The 20,657-nt window shown below is 40.4% G+C and overlaps 1 protein-coding gene across 1 annotated transcript in view; it reads left to right on the plus strand.

Moving 5' to 3' along the window:
- Positions 1-14,637: 14,637 nt before the first annotated feature.
- Positions 14,638-20,657, plus strand: part of Iqcm (IQ motif containing M) — a gene marked incomplete in the record, with an annotated part of 154,786 nt that continues 148,766 nt past the window's right edge. The window contains 2 exon segments of the mRNA NM_001014271.2: positions 14,638-14,717; positions 16,822-16,904. Coding sequence (NP_001014293.2) covers positions 14,681-14,717; positions 16,822-16,904 — 120 coding nt within the window.

A 20,657-nucleotide genomic window follows, 5' to 3' on the forward strand; every position in this document is an offset into this window, starting at 1 on the left:
ATATCAACAATGGTAGAAACAACAGAAGACTTATAAACTCGTGAAACCTTGACAACTGGATAAAAAAATGGGAGAAGACAGAAATTAGGAAAGGATTTAAAGTCTTTCTAGAGTTGAATGAAAACAAGTGTACAACATACTTGAAATATAGTTCCCTATATTTAGTGATATATTAAAGTGATTCTAAGAGGCAGAGTCCCAGCTTTAGTGCCTATATAAGATCTCTGGAGAGACCTTATATTAGTAACTTAATACTATACTTGAACATTCCACACCAATATTAGAAATCATATCCAAAAGAAGTAGACATCAAGACATTCTCAAATTCACGGCTGAAGTCAATAAAATAGAAACAAGTGAGCAAGCAAACAAAAAATAATACAAAGTATCTGTGAAACAAAAGCTTTTCATTTGTATATTCTTGAGGTTTCTGTTAAAGGTTATACATAAATTTTAATTAAATTATTTTTTAATTAATTAAATTAAATTACTTTTTATTTTTATTTTATGTGCATGGGTATTTTGCCTACCTATCTGATGTGTGTGCAGTGCCCAAAAATGTCAGAAGGATGCATCAGATTCCCTGGGACTGGAGTTATAGATGGCTTTGAACTGCCAATTAAATCTGGGTCTTGTGGAGGAACAGCCAGTGCTCTTAACCACTGAGCCATCTCTCCAGCCCTCTCATCTGTATTTCTAATTGTCATTTTTTTTAATTGTCATTTTTTTAAAGTAGTGAGTATTCTTTGAATATTTTGAATAGCAGACCTTTATCAGAGAGACATTTAAAACATATTTTTTTCAGTCTAGTCTTCTCTTGAAAAATAATTTTTATAGAGAGAATGTTTAATTTTAATGAAGGCCAGTTTTCTAGCTCTTCCTTTTCATATATAATGCTTTTGGTGTTATGTCTGAAAAGAGTCAATATTAAAATGTGTTTCATGTTTCTCCTTACCTAAAAGGAATTTTTGTTTGATTCTCTGGCTAGTATAAAATCTTTTTGCAGATATTTTTTTCTTTTGCACTTCCTCCCCAGTTGTTCCAACACATTTGCTGAAATACATTTATTTTCTACCGCAATGCCTTGGTTACTTGGTTGAAGATTAGTAGATTATATTCATAAGAGTCTGCTTGTCTATTGATATATATGGATGTATATCAATCAATATATATTCAAGAAAGTGTAATTTTATCTACACTATGCATCCCTCATGTTTATAAAATTCTTCTGTCAGATGCATCCTGTTGTAAATTGTCTCTTCTCTCTGTGAGAGTTCAGGTAATTTATTTATTCATTATTCTTCCAAGACAGTGATTTCCAATGAATGAATGTCAAAATATTAGAAATGCATCAGTGAAGAAGGAATCCTTAAACCCCGGTGTTTATAGGCCTTATAATCTCTGATGTAAATACGTAAGCAAAGATAGAGATAGATAGTCATAAATTAATCCCCTAGTTACCACTAACTTTTGTCTTATCGTGCTTATTCATTGAAACTGTCCAAATGAGGCAGATTCTCCTCTAAATGATTTTTAATTTTTATTTAATAAAAAATTAGTTATGTGGGGTGGACATAAGCACTTTAACGCATGTCTGTAGAGCGGAGAGAGAGGGTACAGGTCCCTGGCGACTGGAACTAGAGGTACTTGTGAATTGCCTGATGTGAGTACCGGGAACTGAACCCTGGTCCTCTGAAAGAACAACACGAACTCTTACCTGTCGAGTGATCTCTCTAGCACCACTGACCTCCACCCAAGCAATTTATTAAAAAACCCACAAACTTCTCCTTGTGTCTTCGTTACTTTCAACGCCCAGAGTCAGTGGCGTCCTAGTGTCACCTGCACCCCTGCGACAAAGAAGGAAAAGAAGACGAGGTTTGGCCTGAACGTTTACATGGACAAGACAGTCTGTGACACTTGTTTGACCCACATTCTTGCAGCTAGACCTTGAGCGCAGTTCAAGAGTTCCTACGAAAGGGAGTTTACCATGGGCTCACGATGAAGAGAAAGCAAGTCTGGCTAGAGGTACAGTAGACTGGGCTGTGCCTCAGTTTAGTGAAAGCGCCGCAGATCCTTGGAGAGCATAGCTGCTGTAGTCCTTCAGAATAGTCCTGAGCTGGGCCAGTTTATCCGGGTCTGCAACCACTCCGGGCTGACTTGCCACTGAGAGTGGACTGCCTGGGCGGCGGGTGTGGTTATGAACAAGGTAACTTCCAGAGAGTGTGATTCCGAGAAGTAAGTGTCACAGCTCAAGGTTGTGCTCTGTGCGTTTCCATAAGTAGGGGACTGCTCTCTCTCTCTCTCTCTCTCTCTCTCTCTCTCTCTCTCTCTCTCTCTCTCTCTCTCTCTCCCTCCCTCCCTCCCTCCCTCCCTCCCTCCCTCCCTCCCCGAAGGCTTGCGTCATGCTTCTCAGTATCCACCAGGGGTGTAGATATATTGTAGTTAGGTTTGCACAAAGACAAAAACCCGAGAACAGAATATAGCAAGACAGAAAATGGAGACAAAGCACATGCACGACTTTTTCTTTATTTCCGATGCTTGCTGTAAAGTGTGGATTTATCTGTATTCATATTGCTCATCTGAGTGTGCTTTCAGCCTGAGACTTGCATCATTAGTTTAATACTCACAGGTCAAATATTGCCTGCCTTCTATTTCTCTTTTTCCTGAAACTTGCTTTCCATGCTCACTGGGATCCTTCAGTATTTATGTCTCTTATTTGATATTTCATCTTTTTTTCCCTCCTCTAAGCATTTCTGGGAAATCCTCCATGCCGTCTTCTAATTCTTAGTCTAATCCAATCTAGACTTACTTTGTACCTTGAACATACAATTTTTCCAAATAATATATTCTCCTTTTCCAAAATTCCAATCTCTTCTTTTTCATGTCTCTATTTTACTCCTGACTGCTTTACTTCGTAGTTTGATGTTCTCTTCGAAAGTCACCCCATCTCCTCCTCCTCTCATGGTAGAGTTCAGTGTCCGTTTAACTCCATCTCATGCCGTTTGCTGTTCCCATTCTCTATGGGATGTCAATTCATTACAATTATTGGTATCATTCATTACTTTTTCCAGTGATGGTTTGGAGCGCATGTTTTATGATTTTAAAGTTATCTTATAACCGCCTGGTTTACACAGAATAGAGATTTTTTTTCTGTTTTTTTTTTTTTTTTTTTTTTTTTTTGCGTTTTTGTATTTTCTGAGTCACACTGTGGCTGCTGGGAGGATTTCCAGTTCAGACCCAGCCATGGTTCTTCCTGGCTCTTGCCCCTGCACTGATGGGAATATTGCACATCCCGTTCCTTAGCCAGGGCCTGGCAGGGTCTGACCACATTTATGTTACTTCTTAAATAGGGAAGTTAGAATGAGCCATGCCTCTAGCAGGAAGTAGTCGCGTTTTCTGCTCCCTCTTGGCCATTGTTTTTAGTGGAGTCAGGTGCCACTCTGCCTTCTGTGGGGTTTATGCTGGTTTCTGGGTGTCTCAGCAGTGTCGAACCCTAGGAACCTTTACCTGCCTGTGGGGGCTGGGACACTGTCCGCACTGCTTCATTTCTGTCACTACACTGTCTTCTGGTTTGGGGTCCTTTGTGGATTAAAAGTGCATCTCTGACTCACTCCATTCCACAAAGAAAACCTGTTCCTACCTTCCTCTTTCTTTTGGTCTAGTCTTCTACAGAAGCCTCACTTATCTGCGGGATTAAAATATAATTTATTATCATATATCATGCTTGCACAATCTCTGACTCCCTTTCCTGTCTGATTATGTTGGTCATTATGGCCTCTGGCCTCTGGCCTCCCTCCTTCCTTCCTTCTTAATGATTTCTGCTCTTCCTACACTATCCACACTTTCCCGAGTCGGCTGCTTGTCTTAATTCTCTGAAAATGAGTCTTATCTGTATGTTAAAAATAACACCTAAAATATTCAACTCTAACATGGAAAGAGAGGCAGGAGTGTGTGAGTCAAATAGGAGAGTGCTTCCTGGAGCTGGGCCTTGCATCATTTTGGGTTATAAGGCTCATCATCATCACCATCATCATCACCATTATCACCACCACCATCATCACCATCATCATCACCATCATCACCACCATCATCACCATCATCATCACCATCATCACCACCACCATCATCACCATCATCACCACCACCACCATCATCACCATCACCATCTCATCACCATTATCACCACCACCATCGTCACCATCATCATCACCATCATCATCACCATCATCACCACCACCATCATCACCATCATCATCACCACCACCATCATCACCATCACCATCTCATCACCATTATCACCACCACCATCGTCACCATCATCATCACCATCATCATCACCATCATCACCACCATCATCACCATCATCATCACCATCATCACCACCATCATCACCATCATCACCACCATCACCATCATCACCACCACCATCATCATCACCATCACCATCATCACCATCATCATCACCATCATCACCACCATCATCACCACCACCATCATCACCATCACCATCATCACCATCATCATCACCACCATCATCATCATCATCATCACCATCATCATCACCAGCATCACCACCACCATCATCATCATCATCACCATCATCATCACCACCACCATCACCATCATCCATATTATGTTTTACAGGATAAAGAGTTTTGGTTAAGAGAATAAGTAACTATCTTGAGTTTTTTCTAACATAAGCAGCCTCCAAGACTCAGGACTCTAGTTTTCGAAACAGTGATGTCATGGCACATTTAATATAATAGCTGGTTGTATAAAACTCAAGACCAGTGAATGGGAACTAAGAACCTTGTAGGGGGAGTACGATTCCCCAGAAGAAGTTTATTTCTCAGGAATCGGGAGATCTGTATCCTGTTTTCCATTCATTCACAAACCCAGTGCTAAATGGATATATAAATTCTTTACATATACCTGAAATGCATTCTTCTTACCTGTAGGAAGGGGGCTCAGAGAAACTCTTAAGATTCTTTGCCATCTTCAAATTATATTACTTGAAGCTGTTACTTAAATATAAACTCTCCTACACCAGTATTTTTTGCAAGGTCTTGAGAATAAAGAAAGGAGAGTACACAGAAGGAATAGACTGTGATTGGCCTCAATTTCTTGGACTGGATCTTTAAATTTACTATTTCTCAGTACAGAACGATTCTCTGTACGATAGCTTTGACCTTTATTTTATTTTGTTTTATTTGTTGTAATTAATTTTTTAGCAATTTCATTGTTGCTTTTACCTATTTACAAAATGTCCCAAGCATATCAACAGGGAACTATTTTGCAAAGTGAGTATTTACTCTGTATTATTATTTATAAGATGTTAATGCCTTCTATTTTAGACATAAATGATTAAGGCCAAATACACTTTATAATAGCACTGTTTTTTTTTTTTTTTGAATTAATTTTTTTTTTGCTAAATCCTTCTTTTTTTTTTTACATTATTAAAACATTTTTTTTTATTAACTTGAGTATTTCTTATATACATTTCAAGTGTTATTCCCTTTCCCGGTTTCCGGGCAAAATCCCCCTCCCCCCTCCCCTTCCTTATGGGTGTTCCCCTCCCAACCCTCCCCCCATTGCCGCCCTCCCCCCATAGTCTAGTTCACTGGGGGTTCAGTCTTAGCAGGACCCAGGGCTTCCCCTTCCACTGGTGCTCTTACTAGGATATTCATTGCTACCTATGGGGTCAGAGTCCAGGGTCAGTCCATATATAGTCTTTAGGTAGTGGCTTAGTCCCTGGAAGCTCTGGTTGCTTGACATTGTTGTACTTTTGGGGTCTCGAGCCCCTTCAAGCTCTTCCAGTTCTTTCTCTGATTCCTTCAACGGGGGACCTATTCTCAGTTCAGTGGTTTGCTGCTGGCATTCGCCTCTGTATTTGCTGTATTCTGGCTGTGTCTCTCAGGAGCGATCTACATCCGGCTCCTGTCGGTCTGCACTTCTTTGCTTCATCCATCTTGTCCAATTGGGTGGCTGTATATGTATGGGCCACCTGTGGGGCAGGCTCTGAATGGGTGTTCCTTCAGTCTCTGTTTTAATCTTTGCCTCTCCCTTCCCAGCCAAGGGTATTCTTTTTCCTCATTTAAAGAAGGAGTGAAGCATTCACATTTTGATCATCCGTCTTGAGTTTCGTTTGTTCTAGGGATCTAGGGTAATTCAAGCATTTGGGCTAATAGCCACTTATCAATGAGTGCATACCATGTATGTCTTTCTGTGATTGGGTTAGCTCACTCAGGATGATATTTTCCAGTTCCAACCATTTGCCTACGAATTTCATAGACTCGTTGTTTTTGATAGCTGAGTAATATTCCATTGTGTAGATGTACCACATTTTCTGTATCCATTCCTCTGTTGAAGGGCATCTGGGTTCTTTCCATTTTCTGGCTATTATAAATAAGGCTGCGATGAACATAGTGGAGCACGTGTCTCTTTTATATGTTGAGGCATCTTTTGGGTATATGCCCAAGAGAGGTATAGCTGGATCCTCAGGCAGTTCAATGTCCAATTTTCTGAGGAACCTCCAGACTGATTTCCAGAATGGTTTTACCAGTCTGCAATCCCACCAACAATGGAGGAGTGTTCCTCTTTCTCCACATCCTCGCCAGCATCTAATAGCACTGTTTTAATCTATAAAAATAACACGAAAGCATGCACATCGTGTTTCATTTGTCATGTATTAATTTGGGAATCTTCATGAGATATTTTGAAACCATACGTGATATGTAAGAGTGCTTCACAGACGGGAGAGTCAGTCTTCTACTGTTGTCACTGGGAATATGTACCTTCACTTAGAGTTTTCTTACCAAAAATCTTTTCATTAAAAATTGTTAAAAACTAAAGTATAATTACACTACTTTTCTTTCCTTGAATTCCTTTCACTATTTCTTCCTCTCAAATTCATGGCTTCCTTTGTTATTGATACACAGACTCACATGCACGAATGTACACACACACACACACACACACACACACACACACACACACATTCAAAAATGTATAAAAAAGGCCTGCATAGTCCGTATAGTGATATATGTATATGTTTCAAGAGCTGACCACTTATCTTACGAAACTTTGTACATAAAAATGCATGATAAGACATAATACTCGTACATTTTATTCAAGAAAAGCTTAAGTCTTCCTGTCATGGGAGTTTGAGGTGAGAGAAATGTAGTAAAAGGTGGATCTTTCTGAAGCCAGCTGCTTGTGTGTTCACTGCTATTTTGGACCAAAGCACTTAGATTCATTTCTCATTTGGCTAATTATGTTCTTCCTGTCAAGGTCACTGTACTAGTCATATTGCAAAATGCATGGCAGGTTACATGGAGGTTTTAGTAGTAATAGGGTTTCTAAAGAGTAGGTTGTCTTGGAAAATGTAGAAGAATACAAAACTAAGACTTCAGAGCAACAGTGTGTGTGTGTGTGTGTGTGTGTGTGTGTGTGCGCGCAGATGTGCATATGCTATGGTGTGCATGTAGAGATCAAAAGGCAACCCTAGGTGTTGGTTCTTATCATCTTATCTTGTTTTAGACAGGATCTTTACTGTTTGTTCACTGTGTTGTCTAGGGTATCCAGGCTAAAAGCATCTCTGGGATTCTCCTGTCTCCATTTCTCATCTCCTTATTGGGGTCTTGTGATAGCAAACACTTGTCCTGCATGCTCTTACTCACATAAAATCCCCAAGAGGGATTTGAACTATGGAATTTACATTTCTTTCATAGAAAGCTAGCTCCCTAGAAGGGTCCCAGCTTTCTATGGTGCAATAGTACAGGCTTAGCCACATATACAATCAATGGAAGACAAAAGTTAGTACTTGGCCAGGTGGGTCTTCCAAAGTAACTCTGACACATCCGGCTTTTTAAAACAAAGCTCTGTGCTTCATATTTCTTTTGATGGACAATCAGCTGATAATAAATAAAAATATCTATGAGGATTAGAGCTTAGTTTCAGTCTTATGTGTCATTTTGAAAAAGTAATAGGTGTCAGTAAATGCATTTTAGTTGCTAAATAAGATATTGGGAAAGTGTATACTATTCCCAGGGGCATAGCTTAATGAATAATACATATTTACAAAGGGAACACATTGTAAACCACATTCCATAAATGTCAGAAATTACTAGGACTTATAGTCTCACCTGAGACTCTTAACTCCTCTCCCTAGAGGTTGTACTTAGTTTTGAACTTTATATCGACTGGAGCATAAATCAGATCCTCTTTATGCTGACTTACTCTTTAACATTGTCTGTGAGAACCAATGATCTTTGATTAAGTCCAGTGTCAAGGCTGCAAATTTTCCACTATGTACATCGTGCTTACATTATTTATTCTTCTTTTGGTGGACATTAGAATTGTTTCTATTATTTCGATTTTTACACAGTACTACTATGATCATCCTTACATGTATCTTTCAGTAAATGGTGTTGCCTTTTCCATAAGGAGTCAGAATTGTCTGGTTCATGGGTAGGAATTTAGTTTTTGAAGATTATTTCCAACCAGTTTAATAAATTGACCAATTAATTCTCCAATAGGCAGGGAGTGAATATTTGAGTTGATCTATGTCTTTGGGGATTTTAAAGAGTCGTTTATTTGGGTATGTGTCTGTAAATTTTAGCCTTATTTTTCCTAATAACAAATCAATTTTGAGTATTATCTAATTTCCATTTGGAAATCTGCCTTGTAATTTTTTCAGTGTTTTCTTTTGTTATAATTTTACTGATTTGTGAAAGTATCTTAGATGTCTGTGTTTTCAATTTTACATTATGTAGAGACTAAAATTACGCATTTCAGCTCCTTGGAGCAGTTGGTACCTTTACTCAAATGTGGCTCCACTTGACAATGATCGACTCTCACTAACACAGGCATAATATGCTTGATTCCCAGGAACTTCCGTACACATGTTTGATTTTGCTAAATCATTTTCGTATATGTATGTGCATATATGTATATATCCATGGGGGCGGCTAGAGTTATATCTTGAGTATCTTTCCTTATATCTCTCTACCTTATTATTATTTTTTGAGACAAATATCATTGAGCCAAGAGCCAGTATAGTTAAGCAGATTGGCTGGTCAGCAAGCTCCAGGAACCATGCTGTCTTCTCTTCCCTAGCGCTACACAGACATGAGCTAGAGGCACACGCCGCCCCATCCAGCCTCAAGTGAGATCTGAGTGTTTGAATTAAGGTCCCTGTGTTTGGGCAGCACACACTGGGGTAACTTCCACCTCACCAAATTATATTTCATAGATCACTGTAGTAATCCGTAGTCATGTGAGATGACAGAAAACCACGGCTTATTGAACATGACTCAGCAGAGTCGGCTTCCTTTCCCCCCCTTTTATTAAAAATACAATTTTTCCTCTCACATAATGTATCCCGGCAACACTTTTCCCTTTATCTAACATCCCAGTTCCTCCTCCCCTCCCCACCCCTCCCCTCCAATCCAGAACACACCCTTTCTGTCATTAGAAATCGAACAGACTTCTAAATAATAATAATGCAATAAAATTAAAAAAAGATAAAACAAAACCTAACACATTGGAATAGGACGAAATGAACTGAAAGGACAGCCCAAGGAAAAGCAAAACTAACAGATACAGATGTCGTGATCCATTCATTTTCACACTCAGGAATTCCATGGAAATACAAAGCTGGAAGCCATTTACTCATTTCCTCTTTAAGGGCCTCTGTCATATTCATAAAGACCACTTCAAGGTCTCTTACTTGTAGTTAAGCTATGTTGCAATGCTCAGGGCCTTCTGTGGTGTGGTTGCTGGCCCTAGTGGAGACATTTTGTCCTGGCTGTTCTTGTGTTTGTTACACTGGAGTCTACACAATTGGCTTTGGAAGACTGGAATTTTAGGTGCTGATTTCCTGTCTTGTCTTTGTTGGGGGAGGGGTGTTTTGTTCCTTGGTTTCTGTTGCTTTTTCTGGTTCTTAGGAGGGTGTGGTGGCTGTGTGTTGCCCAGTGGGGATGCTTCTGGGATCATACAAGGTGTGGTCAATGGGGATTCTAGCTAAAATGTATTCTAGGTGTCTTAGTTAGGGTTTTACTGCTGTGAACAGATACCATGACCAAGGCAAGTCTCCCCAATCTAAACGAGCAATCTCAGGTTCTTTCTGCTCATAGTTAGTGTTCTGTACAAGTGAGAAAATACTTTGTCTAAAGCAACTTGAAAGAGAAGGGGCTATCTTTGCTTTCAGTCTAAGGAAACAGCATAGGATGGCATAAGGATTCCAGTTGTGGTGGCAGAAGCAAGAGGTGGTTGTTTGCACTGTCTCCACAGTCAGCAAGTACAGAGGGAACCACCGAGTCTCCTCTTTTCCTTTCTATTCTATCTGGTATAGCAGTATGGTGGCACTGGCGCTCTCTGGTAAACTTCTCAAAGACTTGCTCAGAAGTGTGTCATCTGATGGGTTGTGATCTAGTCCAGTGGCCAATATGGATAGACCATCACCCTTGTTAATCTGAACGAAATGTAGCACAGATTGGGAACAGTGGTCAGACCAGACTACGAGAGAGAGGTTATGGAATGAGAGGGAGTGCCGAAGGCTGTGGGGGAGTCACGTGACTCAGGAGGTCTGGCCTGGACTTTTCCTTTTATGTCAGACTCTGCAGCTTCTGAAAAGGCAGGAAGTGGCCAAAGGAGACCTGGGAAACCTTGACCGCATAGCTGATTTCTGTCATTCGGAATCGGCGGTTTATTTTTTATTTCAAAATATATAAAAACAATACACCAAAATTAAAATCGGAAGGGCCCTTTAAAGTATTTTATCCCAGTAATATCATTTAAATGAGGAAAATTAAAACTAAACCAAGTCAAATCCACCTACTGACTTAGTTCCAGAGTTGTGGAGTTTTTAAGATTGTAGTCCCAAGCTTCTTTTTTTTTGGTTCTTTTTTTTCGGAGCTGGGGACCGAACCCAGGGCCTTGAGCTTCCTAGGCAAGTGCTCTACCACTGAGCTAAATCCCCAACCCCAGTCCCAAGCTTCTTATTCATATTTATATAGGATGGTGAGATAAACAAGGCCAGGGCCAAGGCCACGTCTTTAAATGCAATCAGAAGCAGTGGAAAGGAAATGATCTGGTCCACACTTTGGAAGGTGGATGCTCTTCTGTGAAGACAGACAAAAACGTAAGGTGTTTTGAGGCCCAGGGCCCCAGGAACAGGTAGATACAGGTCAAGTTTCTGAGCGCAAAGTGTGGAGGTGAAAGTGGGACTGGAGATTTAGAAACTTGGTGTGGAGAGACAGTGGGAAGAAAGTTAGTGTTAAACGAAAATTTCTTTTTTTTTTAAATTTTTTATTTTTTTAATGCATTTTCTTTTTTTCTTCCATCTTTATTAAATTGGGTATTTCTTATTTACATTTCAAATATTATTCCTTTTCCCGATTTCCAGGCCAACATCCCCAAATCCCTCCCACTCCCCTTCTATATGGTGTTCCCCTCCCCATCCACCTCCCATTACTCCCCCCCCCCGCAAAAATCTCTTACATTGTGGGGCCCAGCCTTGGCAGGACCCAGGGCTTCCCCTTCCACTGGTGCTCTTACTAGGATATTCATTGCTACCTATGGGGTCAGAGTCCAGGGTCAGTCCATGTATAGTCTTTAGGTAGTGGCTTAGTCCCTGGAAGCTCTGGTTGCTTGGCATTGTTGTACATATGGGGTCTCCAGCCCCTTCAAGATCTTCCAGTTCTTTCTCTGATTCCTTCAACGGGGGTCCCGTTCTCAGTTCAGTGGTTTGCTGCTGGCATTCGCCTCTGTGTTTGCTGTATTCTGGCTGTGTCTCTCAGGAGAGATCTACATCTGGCTCCTATCGGCCTGCACTTCTTTGCTTCATCCATCTTGTCTAATTGGATGGCTGTATATGTATGGGCCACATGTGGGGCCGGCTCTGAATGGGTGTTCCTTCAGTCTCTGTTTTAATCTTTGCCTCTCTCTTCCCTGCCAAGGGTATTCTTGTTCCCCTTTTAAAGAAGGAGTGAAGCATTCACATTTTGATCATCCGTCTTGAGTTTCATGTGTTCTAGGCATCTAGGGCAATTCGAGCATTTGGGCTAAAATCCACTTATCAGTGAGTGCATACCATGTGTGTCTTTCTGTGATTGGGTTAGCTCACTCAGGATGATGTTTTCCAGTTCCACCCATTTGCCTAATTTCTGTCATTTGTTCTCACACCAACTGCTGGGCCACCTTTTCCAGGTCCCTAAAGTATGGTCCCTTTCCCGGCATCCCCCTGTGGGGCAACCACATCTGTTCTTGATCCCAAGTACATCCTTATGAAAGACATAACATTTGTTATCTTTCCTTTGCTTGGCCAACGTTTCCAGGATATTAATGGCCAATTGTAAAGACAGAAGTTTTGTTTTAGCTTATGGTTTCAGAATTTTCTTTCCATCGTTGTTTGACTCCATCATTTCGGTCTGTGGTGGCACAGTACCTTAAACTAGGGACATTTGATGGAGGAAGTTTGCTCATATCCTGGAAGTGGAAGCAGAATGTCTAGGGTCTTGATATTCTCTTCAAAGGTATGACTCAGTTTCCAGAGATCCTCCTACCAGGAAATGCCACCACCTTCTGGTACTTTTATACAAGCCTTTAATATATAGGCCTTTGGGAAAAATGTAAGGTCCTATATGGTATAGTCTATGATCAACTCTGATTAGTCATCTACTTTATGAAGATAAGGTAGGAAATGAGTTCTAATTCTGTTTGCCTCTTATCCTACAAGAACAGGAATGTAAATCTTAAGCTTTCTCTTACCAATTTAGAGAACTTTAAGTTGATCTACCCAGAGAGGACATATTCTGTGATCCTGCCTACAATATAATTCTGAGACTTGGAGAAATAGATTTTTCTAGAATTCCGAATTTTTAAATACGTGTTGTAGTGGTTTCTTTGTCTGGGTAGGGACCGAGGAAACTTTTTATACTTCTTTATCTAACCACATGTGACTATAGTAATGACTTTCGTGGGGTGGAGTTTATGCTTATTACAATAGTCCCCAAAGGGTTGAACTCTTCTTCACAGATTGTTGGATGAGTCAGTCAACTGAACAGTTATGTGTAAAGTCTAGACTACGATGGTGTGTGGGTCCCTGCGAGGCATGTAGTATTCTTGTTTATAATCATACAAACACTGAGTGCACAGTTTCCACCAGTGCAAGTGATTCCATAACTCTAGAGACACGTAATACATAGCATAATGCTTTCAAAGGAACGTAGTATTGATGTAGAAAGGAGAACTCAGCTCCGTCCATGTACCAGTCCATTTCCGAGCATCTCCAGAATCTGGAACACTGGACTAGAAACCCCTGTATCAAGGTTCAAGGCAGAGGTAAACTTCAAAAATGAAGTTCTTAGAATCTAGACTGATATGTTCATTAAACTTCCCAGGTGCATGGTAGTCATTCACAGTTGAGGACAAGCAGTGTTTAATTTCTAGTATTTTTTTTTTAGTATAATTTTGCTTTCCAGGTGCATGTGGTCTGTGTGGGGTTATGGGACTCTTAGACATACTTCTATTGTTAGCTCCTTACACAGATGAAATAGACAGCATAGCTATGATATTTAAAGCAGAGATAAGGGACTGAGACTAGACAAGTCACGAAGGAGATGGGAACAAAACCCCGGGCACTTTTTAAGTTGAAGATGAACACAAATCTAAGATCAGAGCTGGAATGTATAAGGTATGAATTAGATATTAATAAGAAAGTAATGAAGTTACGTGAGCTCTCACAGCACCTCGAGGTAGAATATTTGAAGTTGAGTTCTTTTACTCCACGAAATAGCTGTTCGCATGAACTGTTGGTTCCCTTTCTCTCCATTTTTTCTTTCGGGCTCTACCAAATGTGAGGCAGCAGCTCTAGGAGGTGTCCAGCTCTGTTACAATACATGAACTGTCTGAGGGAAGTTCATTTAACTCCGTTCCAGAGGTGCAAATTACGGCGCTAGCTTTGTCCCAGCTTCAGTGGGGAAGCTTGTGGCTGAGTTTCTCATAGTGGCAGCACATGAGGAAGAGAGCAATCATATCTCAGAAACCGGAAGCCAGAGGGGCTAGGGTAGCTCAACCTAATCCTATTACATCCTCCACATGACTTAAAGATGCTTCACTAGTTCTTAAGTCCTTCACACTGTCATTGGCACACCAAGAGCCATGCTTTCAACATGGGAACCTTTGGGAATACACTTAAAGACATCCAAACCCTTTCAAAGCTGTTTGAGTCCAGTAAGGTAGAATGTAAGCAAATACCCCACCACCCATCAGAGAAGAGACATTGAAAGCTTTAGATCAGGGGGCTGGAGGGGTGGCTCTGCTCTTCCAGAGGAGCTGGGTTAAAGTCTCAGCACCTTCATGGCCACTCACAACTATCTGTAATTCCAGTTCTAGGGCTTCTGATACTCTCACATGCATATAGACATCTGTGAAAGCAAAACACTAACAACTGTAAGATTGTGTGTGTGTGTGTGTGTGTGTGTGTGTGTGTGTGTGTGTGTGTGTGTGCGTGTGTGTGTAGCCCCGGAAAGTTTTAGATTAAAAGTATGCAATATAAGTGTTAGTTAATCATTTTATTTATGAATAAATAAAATACCTAAATAAGTGACCGTCACATCTTTATCACTCATAAACAGTGGCATTCAGCATTCAAGAAGGATAACCCAACCTACCCGTCATGGCAACTGCAGAAGCTATACCTGAAGTAGTGGAAGGTGAGTAGCCATGTTACCTAATCAATGAAATTGTTTTGAAGAATCTTTTCCTCTGATGCAATGACTCACAGAACAAACCATGTGTAAAGCATGACTTTTGACTTCTACGAACAGAGAAGGCCTGACATGTTATTTACTAGTCACGTGCGGCTACCCACTGCTTGAAACATGGCTGGCATAGCCAAGAGTGCCCATGACTAACAGCTGTTCATGTTTATCTTTTTGGAACATGATCTTTTCTATGCATGAATCTTTTATTGAAATATCTTGGCTTTCACCTGTTAGATATATGTTATTTTAGCCAACGATTATTTCCTTTAAAATAAAACTTAGTAGGAGCTTAAATATGAAACAGAGTTTGAGCTACTCTGGCTGGGGTGCTGGGAGCTCAAGAAATTAATGAAGTACAGATTTAAAGCTGCTGCTTGAGTTTGGATTTGCCTCACTGGGTCATTTCTCTGGAGATGTTTCTGTTTTAAACCTTTCCTTCCATCACGCAATGTAAAGCTTTAACTCTTCAAGGTGAAGTTTAGTCATCAGGGGGCCAGTTAGTGGTGGTTTATGCTATTCTATATTTCAGTATACTTTGTACTAAATGCCATTGAGTTTGTTAATAGATTCTTTCTAGAAGAACCCAAGCTCTATAGTACATAGAAAACAGGTGCAACGGTGTCCCGTGTGGGCACATTTGGCACTGAAAGCAGCACAGAGCTTAGCAGGTACGCAATGAATACATGCAGAATTGAGTTCATTGTGCCTAAGGTTATTTAGCACAGTTTTATTTTTGACTTTTTGAGACAGTATCTTGTTATGTAGCCCAGGCTGGCCTCAAAATCTTTTTGTCTCAGCTTCCCAAATGCTGGGATTCTAGGCATCTGCCAACAGGCTCAGTTTGAGGGTGCCTTTTCCAAATCCTGCGAATTCAGTCAAACACAGACCAGTAAGGGCATTCACTCAGACTACACATGCAGGATGGACTCACCCACATGACCATAAATCTTTGATTATCTTTTTTGTAATTTTTTTGTGAAGGCTTTCTGGGAAGTGAAGTCTAACTGGGAAGGGGTGAAACTTTCTGTGTTAGAAAATACAGGCTTACAAGTCTCTGGGACTTTTGGGTGCATAAAAGGCTTGTTCAAGGATCCCCCTTGCGGGGGAATTAGAGGAAGGATTGAAAGAGTTGAAGGAGCTTGCAACCCCATAAAAACAACAATGCCAACCAACCAGAGCTTCCAGGGACTAAACCACTACCGAAAGACTATACATGGACTGACCCAGGGCTCCAACTGCATATGTGCCTTGTTGGGGCACCAGTGGAATGGGAAGCCCTTGGTCTTGCCAAGGTTGGACCCCCAGTGAAGGGGAATATGGGGGGCAGTCAGGGGGATGTATGGAAGGAATATCTGTAGGAGGGGAGGGGATGGGGGCTTATGGACAGGAAACCGGGAAGGGGAATAACATTTGAAATGTAAGTAAAGAAGTATATCTAATAAAAAATTAAAAAAAAGGAATGGATATTTCTCATTTCCATATAAGTCCTACTGATTTATTGAGGCATTTTATTTTATAATTGTTACTTTACCAACAAATTAAAAGCACTCAAAAACGTATAGAATTATATGCTTTAGTCAACTGGGTAAGAGTTAATATTTTTATGCCCCAAATGTATTTTAATATTTTTATAAGATGATATTCAAAGAATCTTCAAAGACGATGGATATTTCAAGTTTGTTTGTTTTTTCCTTTAGTTTTTCAGGGACTTAATATTTAAGATCATTTAGCTCATTATCCTGACCACTATAAATTGAGTTTTCTTTTCAAATAATAGATATTACATACAAGTAGACGTTATTTCATTTCTTTCGAATCGAACTGTAAAGATTACTTAGAAAGTCCCCGTAATTGAGCCCCACAAAATCCACAACTGTCTCCAAAATTTAATCTCCTAGCTTCACCCCCTTGCTGTAGGGAAGTAAGTAATGATTTTAAGCAGTGCCTGGGAGGCTGAGGAAGGACAATGGCAAATGGCAAGCCAGCTTGTGACCTTGTCTCAGCCACAAAACAAATACTTTTATTTAAAGCAGTGTTTTTGTTTCCATTCTAGGCCCCTTATTAGAAACCACCCAGCGAGATTTTTTGCAAGAAGCAAAATCTCTTATCGCCCAGCATTACAAGAGAGTAAACGAGGTATTGCTTTGCCTTATTTAATGCGTCTATTCAGAAAAAATGAGTCAGGGACTTGAAGACCGTAATGATCATCACAAAAGCTTTCATGGACACTAATGACAGCTTCAAGTAGCTTTTATAAAAACCGATTCAGATGGCACACAGATCATTATTCAAATGATTTGATGATTACACACACACACACACACACACACACACACGTTTGCACATTTGATATATTTAAGGGTGTTAACCCTTTCTTGGATTTATCATTTTATGTAAGTATTCCCTTAAGTCTGTTTAGACAAAACTAGAATAGAAGCTTCACCATGAGACGCACCTCTCCGGTCTCCTCAGCCTGATATGTGAACCGGTGTCTTTTCCCGTGTCACTTTGCATTAAAGCTCTCTGTTGCAGTCTGTAGACCCTGGAGGACAGGCTGTCTTCTCGGAATGTCGTATCTCCAGCAACAAGCGTTGTGCCTGCTCAACAGACATTTGCTAGGCGTCAGGCAGTTGTGCGGTCTTAGGAAGGGTGGGAGGGTAAAAGGGAGCAAAGACGGGGGTCCCAGTTGGGAAAAAGGCTTTGCAGAGCAGGTGGGAAATCTTAAGACGGGGTAGCCATTGGGACAAGTGGTAAAGGTAATACTTAGCACCAAGAGCTTAATGACATCTTGAGTTGGCAACAATTAGAAGTGACAACAACTTGGCTTTTTGTAACCAGCTCTGTCCATCTGTAGGACAGATATTGTATAGACAATTGCATTTCAGGGACCTGGAGCTGTGTCAGTCTTCCACTGACTATGCTGCTCAAAATTAAGAAACACGTGATTAAAAACAACTGAAAAATTATATCCTGTTATCAATACATACAATCAATTCATGACAGCATACCTCCATCCTGAGTGGTTTCCAGCTTAGCAGAGAAACATTTGGGAATTTTATAGGCAGTTAAGTGTTCTCAGAGGTGGTTAAAATGACTAAATTAAAAAAATTATTTAAAAATAGACTGTATTTCTTGAGATAATTTAATTATAATTAATTTCTCCCTTCCCATCCTTCCCTTGAAATCCTTCCATATACCCCTTCCTGCTCTCCTTCAAATTCATCCATTCTTTAAATGTTATTATATATTCATATATATATATATGTATATACACTTTTTTTAAATTAACTTGAGTATTTCTTATTTACATTTCGAGTGTTATTCCCTTTCCCGGATTCCGGGCAAACATCCCCCTAATCCCTCCTCCTCCCCTTCTTTATGGGTGTTCCCCTCCCCTTCCTCCCCCATTGCTGCCCTCCCCCCAACAATCTAGTTTACTGGGGGTTCAGTCTTAGCAGGACCCAGGGCTTCCCCTTCCACTGGTGCTCTTACTAGGATATTCATTGCTACCTATGAGGTCAGAGTCCAGGGTCAGTCCATATATAGTCTTTAGGTAGTGGCTTAGTCCCTGGAAGCTCTGGTTGGTTGGCATTGTTGTTCATAAGGGGTCTCGAGCCCCTTCACGCTCTTCCAGTTCTTTCTCTGATTCCTTCAACGGGGGTCCTATTCTCAGTTCAGTGGTTTGCTGCTGGCATTCGCCTCTGTATTTGCTGTATTCTGGCTGTGTCTCTCAGGAGCGATCTACATCCAGCTCCTGTCGGCCTGCATTTCTTTGCTTCATCCATCTTGTCTAATTGGATGGCTGTATATGTATGGGCCACATGTGGGGCAGGCTCTGAATGGGTGTTCCTTCTGTGTCTGTTTTAATCTTTGCCTCTCTATTCCCTGCCAAGGGTATTCTTGTTCCCCTTTTAAAGAAGGAGTGAAGCATTCACATTTTGATCATCCGTCTTGAGTTTCATGTGTTCTAGGCATCTAGGGTAATTCAAGCATTTGGGCTAATAGCCACTTATCAATGAGTGCATACCATGTGTGTTTTTCTGTGATTGGGTTACCTCACTCAGGATGATATTTTCCAGTTCCAACCATTTGCCTACGAATTTCATAAAGTCATTGTTTTTGATAGCTGAGTAATATTCCATTGTGTAGATGTACCACATTCCTCTGTTGAAGGGCATCTGGGTTCTTTCCAGCTTCTGGCTATTATAAATAAGGCTGCTATGAACATAGTGGAGCACGTGTCTTTTTTATATGTTGGGGCATCTTTTGGGTATATGCCCAAGAGAGGTATAGCTGGATCCTCAGGTAGTTCAATGTCCAATTTTCTGAGGAACCTCCAGACTGATTTCCAGAATGGTTGTACCAGTCTGCAATCCCACCAACAATGGAGGAGTGTTCCTCTTTCTCCACATCCTTGCCAGCATCTGCTGTCACCTGAGTTTTTGATCTTAGCCATTCTCACTGGTGTGAGGTGAAATCTCAGGGTTGTTTTGATTTGCATTTCCCTTATGACTAAAGATGTTGAACATTTCTTTAGGTGTTTCTCAGCCATTCGGCATTCCTCAGCTGTGAATTCTTTGTTTAGCTCTGAACCCCATTTTTTAATAGGGTTATTTGTCTCCCTGCGGTCTAACTTCTTGGGTTCTTTGTATATTTTGGATATAAGGCCTCTATCTGTTGTAGGATTGGTAAAGATCTTTTCCCAATCTGTTGGTTGCCGTTTTGTCCTAACCACAGTGTCCTTTGCCTTACAGAAGCTTTGCAGTTTTATGAGATCCCATTTGTCGATTCTTGATCTTAGAGCATAAGCCATTGGTGTTTTGTTCAGGAAATTTTTTCCAGTGCCCATGTGTTCCAGATGCTTCCCTAGTTTTTCTTCTATTAGTTTGAATGTATCTGGTTTGATGTGGAGGTCCTTGATCCAGTTGGACTTAAGCTTTGTACAGGGTGATAAGCATGGATCGATCTGTATTTCTTCTACATGTTGACCTCCAGTTGAACCAGCACCTTTTGCTGAAAATGCTATCTTTTTTCCATTGGATGGTTTTGGCTCCTTTGTCAAAAATCAAGTGACCATAGGTTGTGGGTTCATTTCTGGGTCTTCAATTCTATTCCATTGGTCTATCTGTCTGTCTCTGTACCAATACCATGCAGTTTTTATCACTATTGCTCTGTAATACTGCTTGAGTTCAGGGATAGTGATTCCCCCTGAAGTCCTTTTATTGTTGAGGATAGCTTTAGCTATCCTGGGTTTTTTGTTATTCCAGATGAATTTGCAAATTGTTCTGTCTAACTCTTTGAAGAATTGGATTGGTATTTTGATGGGGATTGCATTGAATCTGTAGATCGCTTTTGGTAAAATGGCCATTTTTACTATATTAATCCTGCCAATCCATGAGCATGGGAGATCTTTCCATCTTCTGAGGTCTTCTTCAATTTCTTTCCTCAGTGTCTTGAAGTTCTTATTGTACAGATCTTTTACTTGCTTGGTTAAAGACACACCGAGGTACTTTATATTATTTGGGTCTATTATGAAGGGTGTCGTTTCCCTAATTTCTTTCTCGGCTTGTTTCTCTTTTGTGTAGAGGAAGGCTACTGATTTATTTGAGTTAATTTTATACCCAGCCACTTTGCTGAAGTTGTTTATCAGCTTTAGTAGTTCTCTGGTGGAACTTTTGGGGTCACTTAAATATACTATCATATTCATCTGCAAATAGTGATATTTTGACTTCTTCTTTTCCGATCTGTATCCCCTTGACCTCCTTTTGTTGTCTGATTGCTCTGGCTAGAACTTCAAGAACTATATTGAATAAGTAGGGAGAGAGTGGGCAGCCTTGTCTAGTCCCTGATTTTAGTGGGATTGCTTCAAGTTTCTCTCCATTTAGTTTA

Source organism: Rattus norvegicus, chromosome 19 (genome assembly GCF_021556685.1).
Source record: "Rattus norvegicus strain SHRSP/BbbUtx chromosome 19, alternate assembly SHRSP_T2T, whole genome shotgun sequence".
NCBI classification, from domain to species: domain Eukaryota; kingdom Metazoa; phylum Chordata; class Mammalia; order Rodentia; family Muridae; genus Rattus; species Rattus norvegicus.